This window comes from Microcaecilia unicolor, chromosome 9 (genome assembly GCF_901765095.1).
Source record: "Microcaecilia unicolor chromosome 9, aMicUni1.1, whole genome shotgun sequence".
In the NCBI taxonomy this organism is placed as follows: domain Eukaryota; kingdom Metazoa; phylum Chordata; class Amphibia; order Gymnophiona; family Siphonopidae; genus Microcaecilia; species Microcaecilia unicolor.
The window spans coordinates 32,249,176-32,266,116 of record NC_044039.1 but is presented as its reverse complement, the minus strand read 5'-3'; the positions used below and the strand labels follow the sequence as shown (position 1 = coordinate 32,266,116).

The 16,941-nt window shown below is 41.4% G+C and overlaps 1 protein-coding gene across 1 annotated transcript in view; it reads left to right on the top strand.

Annotated features, from left to right (window-relative positions):
- The window catches only part of SCYL2 (SCY1 like pseudokinase 2), an 83,265-nt gene that overhangs the window by 59,463 nt on the left and 6,861 nt on the right, over positions 1-16,941 (top strand). The window contains 6 exon segments of the mRNA XM_030213967.1: positions 5,821-5,953; positions 8,472-8,590; positions 9,124-9,224; positions 10,631-10,697; positions 11,346-11,435; positions 12,620-12,739. Coding sequence (XP_030069827.1) covers positions 5,821-5,953; positions 8,472-8,590; positions 9,124-9,224; positions 10,631-10,697; positions 11,346-11,435; positions 12,620-12,739 — 630 coding nt within the window.

The window sequence follows — 16,941 nt, the reverse complement described above, 5'->3', positions numbered from 1 at the left end:
AATCTCTTGTCACTTGGGAGGAGCAAACCAAGCTCTGTTCCTGCCTTCCCCACCCCTGGTGATGCTGTGTGGGGCAAAAAATTGGTAGGGCCATGGTCTTTGCATCGCACCCCACTCCATTGCCTATATGCTCCCTCCGCAGTACATTCCTCTTCTCTCCCCACTACCAGATACTGAGTGAAGTAATGCAAAAACTGCAAATGAACACTCTGGAACATACCGTACCAGCACCAAGTCCAAGAACTCAAAATACACCAGCACTGCCTTTTAAGCCAGCAATACATTTCCAGTCAGGAAAAGAGTATAAGCCAGACTGCTACAGATTCTGACACACAACGTTTTGTGTAAACAAGCTTCACATATAAAATTGTTGTAGTTTGTGTTGCAATATAGTTTTAGCTGCTTCTGAAAAATAAGGGACTGAATTAGAATATGCAAGTCACTCAGATGATGATTTCTACAGAACTGGCACAACAATGAAGAAAGCTCATTTTTGGATCTCGGTAAAATGTTTGACCCCAGGGACATCCAAGAAGTCCTTTCCTTCTGAGATCATAGCTCTTGACGTATCATACGGGCAAAAATCTAATATACTAATTCGCACCTCCAACGTTCTGAAGCTCACTCCGTAGCAGCATGGCAATGAAGCCATGTAGTGTTTGTAGGGTTCATAATCGCACTCCCAATCACTGCCCTGCCCTCGAGGGAACTCTGTGGTTTCGCTTCTGTTTCTGCAGTTCCTGTGGTCCCGCCCTTCTGCAAACAGAAAATGAGGGCGGGACCAGAAGAACAGCTGAAACAAGCGGCGTCTGTACTTGCTGCACTTCAGTGTTGCCGGACGAGCAGGAGGTAAAACCTTTTAAACAGTAGCTGCCACGTACCAAGGGCTGGGGCACCTGCACACGTCCTCCTTGCTGTCGGAGGCCACAGAGACAGAGGGAGGCGCTGGCCGGCGGAAATGGGAGGAGAGGGGGGGCCCAGATGGGGGGGGGGGACATTAATGGCAGAAGGTCATTACCTTGCTAGCGCCCGTTTCATTTCAATGAGAAATGGGCTTTTTTTTACTAGTTCCTTTATAAAATGACATTACCTCCTCAAAGCAATCCATCTATCTACCAAACATTTATGAAAACCTTACTTTGAAGCAGTCTCTGAAGAACCTTTCTTCATTCAATTATAGGTCATTTCCCAAGGGATAGTTCGGTAATGTCATTTATTTTCCTCTCATCATGACTTTTAAAAATGAACATCTGACATCTAGATGTTTCAGCATAAACTGCCTATATCATGAGTAATCAGTTGGCTCGTTCAGCCCTCTTTCATAAAACCAAACACATGCCTCATTCAATCAAACTAATCCATTGGAAGCAATGTTCCTTTACACCTGTGAGGGAACCATGAGATCCCCCCCCCCCCCCTACACTTCCCAAGGGACTGTGAACATTGTTTCTACAACATTCAAGCTCTGGCTGGCATGAGGCACAGAGGACCTTACCCAGTTCCTCCAAACAGCTGCTAGTTTAGCTTTGAACAATTATTTTTATGGTAGGTGAGTTTTCTACTCATGGCTTAGTAAAAGAACAAGCTTTACTGATAGGAGGAAGATCCACTTTTGGATTGTGTTTGAAGAATTGTCCTGACAGAATCCTATTCCACCAGGGGAAGAAGGACTGGGATTCTATTCCAGGTACTTCCTTGTGCAGAAGAAGACAAGGTGGGGTGTGTTCCATCCTAGACCTAAGGACCCTGAATCAATTCCTAGTCCGAGAAAAGTTCAGGATGGTTTCCTTGGGACCCTTCTCTCAATGAGTCAGAAAAACGATTGACTTTGCTCTCTGGACTTAAAGGATGCATATACTCACACATCCCAATACTTCCAGCCCACCGGAAGTATCTTTGATTTTGGCTGGAACACATCTCTTTCAGTACCACATGTTGCCTTCGGCCTCGCTTCAATTCCCAGGGTCTACACCAAGTGTCTAATGGTAGTTGCAGCATTGCTATGCAGACTGGGAGTCCATGTGTTCCCATATCTCGACAATTGGCTGGTGAAGAGCACCTCGGAGGAGGGTGCTCAGGAGTCCATGCGGATGACTATTCGGTTGCTCGCGCTACTAGGATTTGTTTTAAACTACCCCAAGTCTCATCTCCACCCTGTCCAGTAATTGACGTTCATAGAAGCTCTGCTCAACACACAGAGGGTTCGAGCCTACTTCCCGGAGACGAAAGCTGACAATCTTGTCTCTCTCTCTCGCATCCAAGATTTGTGCCTCTCAGTGTGTCACAGCTCGGCAAGTGTTGAGATTGTTGGGCCACATGGCTTCTACATTGTACGTTACACCCATGACACTTCTTCACATGAGATCAGCTCAATGGACCCTGGCTTCTCAGTCAGGGCCGGTGCTAGGGTTTCTGGCGCCCCCCTGCAGCCTATTAGTCGGTACCCCTACCCATCCAGGGGTGGGATCACTATGGCTTCGCCCCTACAGTAGTCACACCCATAGTAACCACACCCCTTTTACCAGCAATGGCATCATTGAAAATATTACACCAGTATAGGAAAAGAAAAATAACTTGTTTTTTTTTTTTTTGTTTTTCATTATAAATAATTTCTGTAAGCTGTTACAGCTCCAGTATACCCAAAATGACACAAACCAAATTAGCATACAGACAGGAATTAGGAGAACAGTCTTGCCAAATCTGAAAAACAATGTTGTTAACATCTCAGAACCTAACAAACAGATCCCTATTCAGATACTTGGCCTTGCAGTCACACATGCAGAACACGGATAGCCCCTCTTCAAATTCTTTAAAAATTAACCTGAAATCCTAAGAAGTTAGACTCTGCATGCATCACAATACCAGAAAAACAGAAAGAAAACACATTGCTATACATTGCAAAATAAGACAGCAGATGCAAATTCTCAAAATGGACATATTCCAAACACTAAAATGATTTTTTTCTACCTTTGTTGTCTGTTGACTTTGTTTTTCTGATCATGCTGGTCCCAGTATCTGATTCTGCTGCTCTGTATCTGTCCTCCATTTATTTCTTTACTTTCATCCTTTCTTCTTCATTTCTTGCCCTACATCCATAAGTAAAAGATGGGTCCTCCGCAGACTTGACTGGAGGAGGTATAGAGTGGATCCAGCTTCTGCCTATTTTCTCCATCCATGTGCAGTTTTTCTCCTCTCTTCCTTTTCCCTCATCTCATCTCCTTCCTCTCCTCCATCCATGTCCAGCATTTTTCCTCTCTTCCCTCTCCTCCATCCATCCATGTCCAGTGACTTGCCCCAGTCCCCACCTGCCTGCCCTCTTCTCCTCCAACATCCCCCTTTTCGTTCCTGTCACCCTGCGTGGTTTAAATCTTTTAGTTTACCTCAGTTGCAGCGGCCGCATCAGTAAAAGCACTGCATGTTTCTAGCCTTCCCTTTGTTCCCTTTGTGTCCCCCCTTCTTCTGACGTAATTTCCTTTTTCCGCGAGGACGGGACATTGAGAGGGAACAAAATGAAAGCTAGAAATGAGCAGTGCTTTCACTGATGCGGCCGCTGCGACTGAGATAAACTAAAAGATTTAAACCTCCCAGGGCGGCGCAGGAATGAAACGAGAGCCGTTTGGGGAGCTGAGGTAAGCGGCAGTAAGCATGGCTTGTGGCGCTCTCCAGAGGTCGGCCCACCCCTGCAATGCTTACCGGGTTCCGCTGACCTTGTTCTCAGTGGTATCAAGCTACAGATTCACCAGTCTTTCCATGAAGATGTATTTCCTCAGGTTACTTCTGAGTCTATCCCCTTTCACCTTCATCCTATGCCCCCTTATTCCAGAGCTTCCTTTCAATTGAAAGAGACTTGCTGCATAGTTATTTAAATGTCTCTCATACCTCCCCTCTCCCACCATTCTTCCAAAGTATACTTATTGAGATTACAGTAGCTGCCCTGTGGACTGACTCCATCCTGTTTATATCTTTTTGAAGGTGCGGTCTGCAGAATTGTACACAATATTCAAAAGTTTCACCAGAGTCTTGTTACAGGGGCGTCATCTTTTTTTTTTTTTTTTTAATATTGACCGTTCCTCTCCCTATGCACTCAAACATCCTTCTAGCTTTCACTGTTGCCTCTTCCACCTGTTTGGCCACCTTAAGATCACCACATATGATCACAACCAAGTCCCAATCCTCTTTCATGCACAAAAGTTCTTCCCCCCCCCCCCACCCAAAACCGTACCATTCCCTCAGGGTTTTGGAGCCCAAATGCATGACCCTGCATTTTTTAGCATTAAATCTAAGCTATCAAATTCCAGACTATTCGTCTAGCTTCACTAAGTCCGCCCTCATGTTAGCCACACCATCAAGGGTGTGTACCCTATTGCAGATTTTGGTACCATCCGCGAAGAGGCAAACCTTATCAGACAGCCCTTCAGCATTATCTCTTACAAAAATGTTGAAAAGAACCGGCCCAAGGACCGAACCTTGCGGCACACCACTGGGTAACATCCTTTTTCTCAGAATGAGCTCCATTCACCACTACTGTCTGTCACCTTCCTAACCCAGTCAGTCACTTTAGGGCCCATACCTAGGACAGTTTATTTATTAGTCGTCTATGCGAAACCATATCGGAGGCTTTGCTAAAATCTAATACATAGGTATGAATGAATTTAAAAGAAGAAACTTTACATTGCAAGAGTAATTTTTTTTTTTTAATTTGTAATTTTAATGAATTTTACAACACTTGTACAGAAAAGGAGTATTACCATACCATTCAAGAAAATATTTTATAAAGAAAATCTATTAAATGATAATTACTGCTAAAGTCCACAATTATAGGAAAAAATGAATAGAACATATTCCCACTTATCCTATCACGGAGTAGATACTAATGGAGGAAGCACCAGAGAGTTTACGGCTGGTTCTTGTCTGGAGTCCAGGAATTTTGCTAATTGATCACTCTCAAAGAAAACATATTTAATAGATTGAAATTTAACAACACATTTGCAAGGAAAATTAAGCCAGAAAATTCCCCCCTGTGACAATACACGATCACGAAGTTTCAAAAAAGACTGACGTCTTTTCTGAGTTTGTCTAGCAATATCAGGAAATACTTGGACTTTGCAATTCAGAAAGACTTCATGTCTATGTTTAAAGAAAGTTTTCAAGATCCAGTCCCGATCCGGCTGTAGGACAAAGTCTATAATTAATGTAGCAGGTTGTACTCCACATAGTTCATCTTCAATTGTTTGTGATAAATTCAAATTTAGCTCCTCAAATGGGGTTTCCATAGATGGTTTTATGCGCTCACTTGGTTTCTTAATATAGGGAGCCAAATAATAAATCCTTGCTACAGGTGGAAACAATTGTTCAGTAATTTTTAATACTTCAGAAAGATATCTTTTAAATGTTATTAAAGGAGCCACTGCTGGAACTTTAGGAAAATTTATAAATCTCAATGTTTTCATCCTTTGTAGATTTTCTAAAGTTTCTATTTTCCTATGTAAATATACATTTTCTTTTATTAAAGTTATTTGACTCTCTTTAATTTGATTTGTTTCAAGTATAATTGTTTGTTCAAAAGTTTTAGTTTGTTCCAACTGTTTTTCCAAGTCTGCTATTTTAGCTTGATTTGATTGAGTAATTTTAACTATTGAAGATAATTTGTGGGTTAAAGAATCTTCTAAACATTCCAAAGCATCCCAAATTTTTTCTATGGTTATTTTCTCTGTTTTTTTAGGAAATAAGCGAGAGTAATTTTCAGTAGAACTTTTAAATGTTGGCGTATTTTTATCTTGAGCCATTATTTTTATATCCTCTTTGTTTCAAAACTAACAGGTCCGTGTGAACTCTTTAGTGTGCTTAGGAAAGATTTTGGAATACCTAGATAAGTGGTATGTACTTGATGAACTTTTGCCCTTTCTACAACAAATTCCATCCAAGGAACCTGCAGTACTCATGGGAATCTTAGGTATTTATCATTGTGTGTTTTGTTTTTTATTTTCGTATTCATGTTATAATACTACTTTCAGTTTTCCTTTCAGGAAGTGCTAACATATCCCAAATAAAAGCTGATGTCCAGTACACATGTCCTATATTTATCACTAAACTCTCTCTTCGTTTTATCTCGGTGTTTTGTAGTTTGGTTCATATATATTCACACTTTTCACACCATCAAGCAGAAGTACAGTGATGGGCAGGTGCAGGGGTGTGCTGGTAATTTTTTAACAGGCTCTTTCTCCGGATGTGGCCAGCTCTGCAGTTGGAAGGGCCAGGGGTGGCCGGGGGGGGGGGGGGAAGCAACACTTGCCTCTCCTCCCTCCCTTCGTGCGGGCACGCTAGGCATACCTTTGCTGGCAGCCAATAAATGGACTGCAACCACTCCCAACGTCTTGCTCTGAGCAGCATGCTGGAACTTCTCTCACATGCTCGAGAAGTCCCAGCCTGCTGCCCAGAGCTGGAAACAAGGAGCAGGGAGCAGCAGTATTCTATTTACCTGGCTTGCAGGGCTCAGCATCCCCACCAGCAAAGTAAAAGATAATTCAGCAGGGGGCCCAAGCCCACATTTTGGGAGCCAGTTGTTAAAGAAGCCATGGAGGGCCCTGCTTTAACAACCGGCTCCCAAAATTCTTAAAAACTTAACAACCGGCTCTTGCGAGCCTGTGAGAGCCTGCTCCAGCACACCACTGGGCAGGTGGAAGTCTAATAATAGAAATAATAGCTTGTAACAGCTGAAGCAGAGGACATTATTGCAGTGCACAGCTATATCACCATTATTACACTACACATCCATTATAGGAAAGAATTTTTATAACACCTCTGGTTATATGTATAAACATAGGAACCAAAAGGAGAGAGGCAGGTGCTGTGAACAAAACAGAACATCCAAGGAACAGCATCAAAGGAGAAAATGAAGAATAGTTTTAAATATATTTTATTTGCATCAAAGAAAGATGTACAGATTAAAACGAACAAAGAAATACAGATTAAAACCTGACATGCCCATGTTTCATCCAAAAGCTGGATAAGGGATAAACATTAAAATAATCCACTATGTGGAATGTTGCTTATCGTGTTTTTTATGCTGGCAGTATAATTATTGCTTGTATACAAGAGTGATATTTCTATTACTTTAAGAAGCAGTACTTAGAAAGATTAATACATAGTTTACTTTTTACCACTGATGTAGCCTTTTACATATTTAATGCAAATAAAATTGATTTAAAAGTATTCTTCATTTTCTCCTTTGGTGGTATTTTTTTGGTCATGTATAAACATAGACTATGTTAACAGATAACTCGGCAAACTACAGGAGTTTGCTGGTCCTTAATTCCTTTGTGCAAGACCATAGACCACAGGCCACAGTTGACCCCAGCTTTCTATTCACCTACTCTTTGCCTTCTTGAATTTCTCCACTTCCTCTGGGAAGCCATTCTATGTTTCCACCACCCTGTCTATGAAAACATATTTACTGGTTTGGCACCTGATTCTACCCTTTTGGAGTCTCATACCTTGATATCTCGTTCTAGAGCTTCCTCTCTGCGTCTTTATATTATGTATACCGTTACATATTTAGATATCTGTCTTATTCCCATCTCCCATCCCCATTTCTCTTCTCTCTGCTGAGGCATTCATACTAAGGGCCCCATACTCAAAAGAAGCTAAGCTTCTAAATTTGTGCCCTAATTTCAGCCAAATTTGGAGCAAAACTTTTCAGCTGAAAATTCACCTTAATTTAGGAGCTTAAAACTTATGCTCATAAATTAGTTTGCCTAGATTTATGAGCCTAGTGTTGAGAATCAGTGCTAAACTCCTAAAATTTTCTCTTGCCCTAAATTTGGCCATGTTACCAGCCACTCTTTTATGTTCCTAAATTTAGACAGTCCGTGAAATTTTGAGTAAAAATTGAAAATTTACTAGGACTTAGTGCTTAGGAGTGCAAATCCTTTGAACATTGGGCTCTGTCTTAGGTCATGGGCACCATTTTGGACCACTTTTATTCTTCCTGTTTCCTCAATAATTAAACACAGTACTTTTCGGTATCACCGATGATTGGAACTTGTGAGTATTGGCTTCAATCCTTGTCACTTTTAAAAGGTTGAAGCCTTGACAATTGGCACTGCTACGCAAGTTTCACATTTGTGCAATGTCAGTCCATTTTTCATGTTCAAATAGCAGCACTCACACTGTTTTTCACCCTATGGAAACTAATGCCGAAGAAACATCCTGCGATGGAACACGAATTCAGCTTTCAATAGTTTTATCTTTAAACATATTAACCCGGTGTACTTAAAAGATGATAGTACTTTGGTTTATTTTCTCTAATTGTATATTCGTATTACCACGACTGGGTTCATCGTTAGACATTCTCATGCTTATGTTCTATTCAGACCATGAAGAGTTTGTTAATACTAGCATCAGTTTTCTGTGTGTTTTTGTTCAAGAAAATATTATGATTTCTTTCAACCTTAGTGTTTTCTGTATGGCAGGAATTTACAAATGCACGTTTACACACAAAAAGTTGGGAATTACCAAAGAACAGCTGGCGGGAAAGGTTTTGCCTCATCTTGTTCCACTTAGTATTGATAACAATCTTAATCTTAGTCAGGTGAGTGTATTTCCTTCTCCATTTTATTCTTCCAGAATATTGGTTTCGTTTAGATGCATTTTTATAGCTCATCATAGAAATATGCTCTAATGTAGGTTTTTATGTCTTTGAAGATCTGATTCCCTGCAGCAGTATGAGGGATGATTCTGTATTGAGGGTACATCTAATTCTGTTCCTGTAATATATCTGGTGTAAATTATTACCAATTATGGTGAAAAAAAAATCATTGCTTTTTAAAAAAATTTCTTTAAACTTGCATACTAAAGGGCTCATATTTCAAAGCACATGGATATCTCAAAATAACAACAACAAAAAAGTCCATCTGCCAAAATTGTCCAAATTGCGATTTTTGGAATGGCAGTTCATCCAAATAGCAAGGAGGTGGGGGGATGTAGTAGTATTGTAAACTGCCATTGGCTAAGAAAATGTTCTTCAGTCCTGGAGACTGGATGGACCGTACAGGTCTTTATCTGCTGTCATTTGCTATGTTACTTTGTTGTCAAATATTACTATGTAATCCTGTCTCTTTACAGTTCAATTCCTTCATGTCAGTCATTAAGGACATGCTTAGCAAGTTAGAAACAGAGCACAAAGTTAAACTCGAGCAACTTCATATCATGCAAGAACAGCAGAAGTAAGTTTTTGAAGCTGAAGATTTTGTGGATCTTATTTTCAAAAGCATTTTCCTTTTGGTGTTGCTATTAGTGGCTCAAAATGTTTAACCCTATTTAGCACTTTTCTCTGTAATATCAAGTGAATATTGTACTTAACCAGCTATGTTTTTGCTGGCTCCATATACCTGGAAGTTCAATGCCAGAACCCAGATATGGCCCAACCTTGAATTTCCAAGTATAACACCAGCGGCGGTCAGCAAAACGCTGATTGCAGCCAACTGAATATCAGACCCTTTGATTTTAGTTCTTTGAGCTGCTTATACCCCAATCCCTGTCTATTTGCATTCCATATCAGCCAACACATACTTTGAGATCATCCCAGACTAATATTTTAATAATGTCTTCTCATAAGCAACTATGGCTGGACCCACCAAACTGCTTTTAGCTGCACTGCTCCTTCACTGTGGAATTCCCTTCCTTTTAGAGCTTTGATTGGAAACCTCTTTTGTGAAATGTCAAGCAGCCCTAAAACTTGGCTGTTCAGGCAGGATTTTAATGAGATTTAATACAGCTTCTATTTTTATGTGCGTGTTTTTATGTGCGTTTTTTTTTTCTCCTCCTCCCCTCTTTTGTTTGGCAGATGGCAGCACAGGAATGTTTCCTTAAACCTTATGTTTGTCTGTCTGTCTGTCTGTTTGATGGTTGACTTGGATATTCATTCCTGTCCTGTTTCTGTTATGTCTAGTTTGTTTATCTTTAATTTGGTTACTACGAGTTTGCACTTTAATGCTATAATTTTGGTTCTAAGAAAGCACAAAGGCAGACGGTCTGCAAACTCCAAGATGGAAAATGAACAGAGCAGATTGTTAAAAGACAAACGTAATTTATTGTTAAGAACCAATTAAAAAAAAAAAAAATATATATATATATACACATAAACAGCCCGACACAGGCCGTGTTTCGCCCAACAGGGCTGCTTCAGGGGCTACAAAAGAGATAATGTAAATAATTGGTTCTTAATAAATTACGTTTGTCTTTTAACGATCTGCTCTGTTCATTTTCCATAATTTTGGTTCTATACACCACTTTGATATCACATTTGAAAGGCAATTATATCAAATGCAGCAAATAATACATGTTTCAGGGGCAACGAGCCCCCTTCCTTAGCTCTTAGCTGCAGTTTGGCATTACAAGGTCACCTCCCACCCCTCCCCGGGCACATTTTTCAAGGCAGGCCCAATAGCCACATACATGGAACTTCCAGCAGCAGATGGTTAGATCTCCCAGTGCCAGAGTCCCCCTTACAGTTCCAGTGGGGCTAGTACTTCCTCCTTCTCTACCCCCATTTTATTAAAACTTTTGATCTACTTTAATTTTGTAATGTTTGTGGTGTTGCTTTAAAAAATATTTAAATGTTGGTTTACAGATCTTTAAATCTGACAAACCAAGGGATTGCTTCTGCAGAAAGTCAAGGGAGTGTCGCAGCTAGTCAGGTAAGAAAAGTCTTTGCATTGTGTGATGATTTATGCAATATGAGCTTGCATAGTTTTGATCTGTGTGAATTGTTAAAAAATGGGGAAATGAGCCAAAACATTTTGTAGCAGTTGAGATTTACTGCATATTGAACTAAATTGTCTTTTTTTTTTTTTTTTTTTTTTATCAACCATTGTTCAGACACGCTGATAAGTTTCCCAGTTATTGCTTGCAGAATTTCTATTTAGAAAGCTAAAGGTTAAGTTCAGAAATTCCAGACAGTATACAAATCTGGAAGTTATCTTAATGGGCCAAATCTGTACCTTAAGACCCAGGTGTGATTCCCTAGGTTAGGCTTTTTACTCTCCTGGCTGATTGGGACTTGAGATGTTGCAGAAGTAAGCATTCATGACTGAGCTAGGTAAGGCTATAAAAATAGAGAAAATAACCTGAACCTTTTCAGAAGAAGGCTCCTGGCCCTGTGCTTAAATGGAGAAAAAGAACAGTAGGAAAATGATGAGGCAAAAACAAAGTAAAAATACGTTGCTTTAAAGTACCCCAATTTTCAAAGGCAGTTTTTGAAGTAAGTTGTTTTATTTATGCAATAAAACATTTCTCAATAAGTAGCAAAAAACAAAAAAAATCTTTTAACTATCACTTTTCAACAGATGGACATGTTTAGCAGTGTTGGACCTGATCTTCTAAGTGGTAATTCTGATACTAAAGAGAATGGAGTAATATCAAAACAGCAGCAGAAGGTAAGAGTTTCTGAAGTTCTTTGTTTCCCATACAAGCTCCCTCTTTTACAGGCTGTTCATTACTGTGGTAAAGCAGCTGGCCCTTCTATGTGCTGAAAATTACCATTTGCACTGTGGGGAGCAGTGAGAAGACAAAGAGGCATATTTTCAAAGCACTTAGCCTTCCAAAGTTCCATAGAAACCTATGGAACTTTGGAAGGCTAAGTGCTTTGAAAATATGCCTCAAAGGGTTTTCTGAAACTTGGCCAGGTTGGGTCCTGTTTCTATTAAAGTTGACATTTGGTTATACGCTTGCTGTGTTTGTCCTTCCTAAGATCGCTGCTGCTGTTTGTTTTTTTTTTTTTTTTGTTTTTTTCACGGAGGTTGAGCATTGGCGAGACTACGTGTGTTTTACTAGAACTGACCTGAGACCCATAAAGTATGAGGCATTGGCGGGAGAGACTGGCATATTTTAGAACGCTATCTAGACAGTTACCAGTTGCTTAATACTTTACATCGTTTCGAAGACTCCGGACACAATCCAGTTTTGGCCAAAACACGATTCGTTTCATCTTGGATGTTACCTAATAAAGCTGCTGATTGTGTATATATCATCTTTGTATTGTTTCAAGTCACCTTGACTGTGTCTTTTGTGTTACATATATATAATCCATCTTATCTGTATAAGACATTTTAAATATTTAGCTAGTGTTGGTATCTCCTGATAATTAGCCATGTCCTCATTGGTACAAATATGTGCCCCATACTGTGAATTTGTTTGTTTTATGTGGAAGATTTGAACATTTAAATGTTTATTTTTGTTACAATTGCTTGCATATATGAAGTTTATATCCTCTTGCTTATAATTTGTATCTGCTTATACAGTGTAGTACACTGCTTGTACACTGCAGCACTTTGTGACCCTGGGCAAGTCACTTAATCCTCCATTGCCCCAGGTACAAACTTAGGTTGTGAGCCCACTAGGGGGACCGAAAAAGTACCTGCATATAATATATGTAAGCCGCTTCGGTTGTAGCCACAGAAAGGCGGTATATCAAATCCTTGACCCTTTATTTATACATTATTTCATAAAACTAAGGCACAATATGCTGCTCTGACTGGAACTCTGAGAAGCCTTGTTGTGGGGACTGTATGTAGCATACAGGACAGACTGTGTCTTCTGACATTGTATCTTGTTTCCAAAGGCATCGCTCACACTTGAAGAAAAGCAAAAGTTAGCAAAAGAACAAGAGCAAGCACAGAAGCTGAAAAGCCAACAACCGCTCACCCCCAAGACAGTGACACCCACAGCTCCTGTTAAACAGGTGAGAATTGCTCTAGCATAACTATAGATTGAATTCTGTATAGGAAGCTGAAAATAAAGATTGTTTGCCTTTTGGAAGAGATGAAGAAAGTGGGTATTCAATATTGCCTAACAAGATATGTGGCATACAGTCTGAATGTCTTAGCATGCTGGTGACTTAAAATAACACAGCATTTTAATCAGAAATAATTTTATGTATAGCAGTGGTGTTGTGCATAGCAATTTGGGGAAAAATGAAATCCAAATGCTTAGAGGTTGGGGGTGTGCGTGAAGGATTGTAATGACGAGAGGGGGTTATATTTGAAGTGTTATGTGTGCATGCCATGATTAGTGGCCATATGCTTTCTTCCTTGCCATCTTTGCTCCCTCGTTACCCCTTCCCTTCATTCTCCAAACACCTTTTGACTCTTCTCTAGCTCTCTTCCCTCCCAACTGGCTACTGTTTTATGTAGTCTTCTTCACTTTCCACAGCTTCTCATCTTTAGAATTAAAAAAAAAAAAAAAAAAAAGTCTCCTGAGTTGCAATAGTTTGACACCAATAAGTGGGCAAGAACCTGTTAGCCAGGGAGAGGCATACGCAGGAAGCACGGTGGCTCATATGAGCCGTGGGCAAGAGATGTTGCACTCTATACCCCAGGCACAGTGGTGATGGTCTGGGAAGGGTTCGCTAGGAAACTTCAGTAAGTGCTGGCAAGAAGACTTGAGCATTGCAGAAGCAGGATGGAGAGCCAGCACAAGCATCTGATGTGGAACAGGTCGGTGGCAGAAGGGGACCGAAGCCCAGTGTCCTTACTAGCCACTATCATTCTGTGCCTTTGACCACATGCAGCAACTTCACTAAGCAAAGCCATAAGAGCTCCAGTCAAAAAAAAATTCCTGGAGAGTGTTTTGGAGAGCAGCAGGCCTAGCCTGGAAGAAGAGAGAATCTGACCTTGAGCGAGGCTTATGGAACATAGAGGCTCTTGGTCCATCCCTCTTCCTGCTGCTCTCCAGTCCAGCCCTGACTATCTGTTCGTCCAAGTGTGCACAAACACATGCATTCAGAGGGACAGATGTTCTTTATTTGAAACACATCTAAAAAGGAAATAATTACACATCCATGACTATTCATCTATGCCTGTAGCCCAAGTAGTAAACTTCTCTGAAGACATGCAGGTTAGTGAAGCCTAACAGCATGGATGATGTCACGGATGGAGCCTGTGTGGCAAAGCTTTTCAAGCTTAGTGAACACTAAGGTTTTGATTCATTCATCCTGCATATGTGCCACTGTCATGCAGGACTACCTCAGTCTTCATTTTTCCATAGAGCTGGTTGGATGCATGCCATTGAGGCTTGTGTCAAGATGTTTTTCATTAAAATTTTTGTTAGCTCTCATGAACCTGTTGCAGTTGTGCGCTTCTTTCCTCTGTTAGCCTCTTAGCAACATTTTTCACCTGTTTTCAAGTTCCTTTTGGTTTTTTTTGCACTAACTTGGTGTAGGCCTTAGTGTGAGGACCTCTTGCTTTAATAGTACTTGTGTTCAAAAGTGAGTCATTTGATTTCACAGTGACTATTTTTCTGGATGGGATGTCCCATAGAAAAAAGCCTTCAACAGCTTTAAAAAGTGCACTTGGTGCAACAGGGCAATATCCATTATGGAATGCCTGGATACCAACCATGATATTTCTAGTAGTAAATTGTGTACAAAGGTGTCCGAGAAAATCTTTATGTTGAGAAAAGCCCCACAAATGGATTTTTGGCACCAAAATCCAGTCCATTGACTTCAGTGTCAGAAGCATTTGTCTCCATGGGTCACAAAGCTGCATCGGACACGGGATACATAGGGACCAAGAGTGCACCTTTCATGCTTGACATAGAGGCTATCTGGACTGGTCATCATCCAAGTCCCACCTGCAGAGGAAGGATTTGTTCTCAACTTTGATACTGAGGGCAAGGATGTGGTGCCAAGGCACTGAGGTTTCTGATGTCCTTGAAGTGCTGCTCTATATTAGAGGAATGCAACAAGTACCAAAGACCTGGCTTCCAGCACTTCCCAACTGACTCGAGGACATGGCCACCCCAACTGCATTCCTTATTCCTTCGAGGAGCAGCTCATGAGAAAATTTGATGAACAGATGGAGTACTTCTTTGCATGGTGCTGTGGCTTTGATACTGTCAGTGTTGATGCAGAGAGGCATCCAGCTAGTTCCTGAGACTCGTGCATTGCCAGTAGAGGAGGCATGGAGGACGTTGGGGTCAATATCTGCTGCACTGCTGTCTATCTCCAGTGCATCACAAGAAGCAGCTTTACCTGAGGCATTGGAGATCCTTGGTGTCTCTATGCCCATGGCTAAGGCCTGACACCTGTGTCAGTAAGTCAAGACTGCCAGACTTCTCCTTTTGGAGTATTTTTGAGTGTCTGATTCTGAGTGATCCTTGGCCTCTAATTGAGTCATATATATTTTCTGAAGAGAATTCAACCTGCTTACCATCGGATGCATTTTCCCCTCATGAGACGAGAAAATCCCTACTAGAGGAGCTCTTTCATTGATTTTGTGAGACAAAAGACTGAGGCCATTCTATTTAAGCTAGATATGGAGGAGAAACCCAGGCAAACAGTGGAAATCTCTTCAGTTCCATGGCCTGACCTTCCTCCTCTCCCGTTCACAGAATCCTGAAGGACTATAGATGAGAATGTGGAAGATCCTCCTTTCTTTAGGTTCCCAGATTTGAGAAGCAGCAGCTTCCTCACTATTTCATGATGATTGAATCTGCTCTCCAAAAAACCAAATGTCCCAAGACTCATGTCTTACTGTTCTCAGGGAGAGAAGCTCAGACATTGGAGACTTGTATAGCTTCTTACTAGCTCTTCATGATTCCACACAACTCCATTCACTAGTAGGCAAAGGGAAAGACTGCAGAAAATATATAGTCCAAGCGACCTTAGATATTTTCTATATGGCGTCAAGCAAAGGCGCAAGCTCTGGGTGCCTGAGCCCTCCCCCCCCCCCCCCCCCCCCCCCAGTATTTTTCCCTGTAAGTCTATAGATCTGGGGCAGCAAGCTCCATACTGCAGATGTACAAGAAGGAAGTGTTGCTATATCCTAGCTACTGCTTCATCCTCCCTTCAGATTATTGGCTGGAGGTGTCTATTGGACAGACTGCATGGAATGAGGGAGTTGCAACTTGCTGTAGCCTAGCAGCTGCCAATGGGGAAGGCAAGTGCAGCAAAAAAACACACATTGACAAAAGGAACAGACAGATTCAGATAACTTTATTAGCATGACAGTTTTACCTATGTTGCCAAAGTACTACCTATAGCAATTAAGATTAAAAAAAGATGAGAAGTACAGGGAGAGGAATAATTTCTTTTACCCACAAGTCCTTCCTGTTTATGTGCTAAAGCTGTTACCAACAAATGAGGTGCCAATTTCCATTTTTGAAGAAGGCAGTAGAGTTGGTGCTAACTCTGTGCCCCAAGCATAGTAACATAGTAGATAATGGCAGAAAAAGACCTGCACGGTCCATCCAGTCTGCCCAACAAGACAACTCATGTGTGCTACTTTTTGTGTATACCCTACTTTGATTTGTACCTATGCTCTTCAGGGCACAGACCGTATAAGTCTGCCCAGCACTATCCCCGCCTCCCAACCACCGGCTCTGGCACAGACCGTATAAGTCTGCCCAGCACTATCCCTGCCTCCCAACCTCCAGTCCTGCCTCCCACCACTGGCTCTGGCACAGACCGTATAAGTCTGCCCCGCACTATCCCCGCCTCTCAACCTCCAGCCCCGCCTCCCACTACCAGCTCTGCTATCCAATCTCGGTTAAGCCAACCACTTACTGTCACCACTAGAGCTTTAGCAGGTGGGCTGGCACACAGTGTGTTGAAATGAGTTCGTCTTTGGGTTCACTGATTTGCTGTACAGCATATGATCTTTGGGCTTTTCAGTTTGAGGGCAGGAAGCCCCACATGCAGATGTGGCCCTAGGGGTGGTGAAGCAGTTCATAGGGCCTTTCTGGATATGGAACTACTATTATATTTCAGACTGAGTTCTAGATATGAATGGTGTCTAGGGCTCTGATGATAGGAGTAGGAATCCTTGCCAGGAAGGGTGAGGATAAAAAAAATGTGCAGTGAACCTGCCTAGGAGGTATGAGGGATGGGTGAGCCTAGCCTGCAGGGGAGGAGCACTGACCAAGGTAGAGCGAGGGGGGAATTAG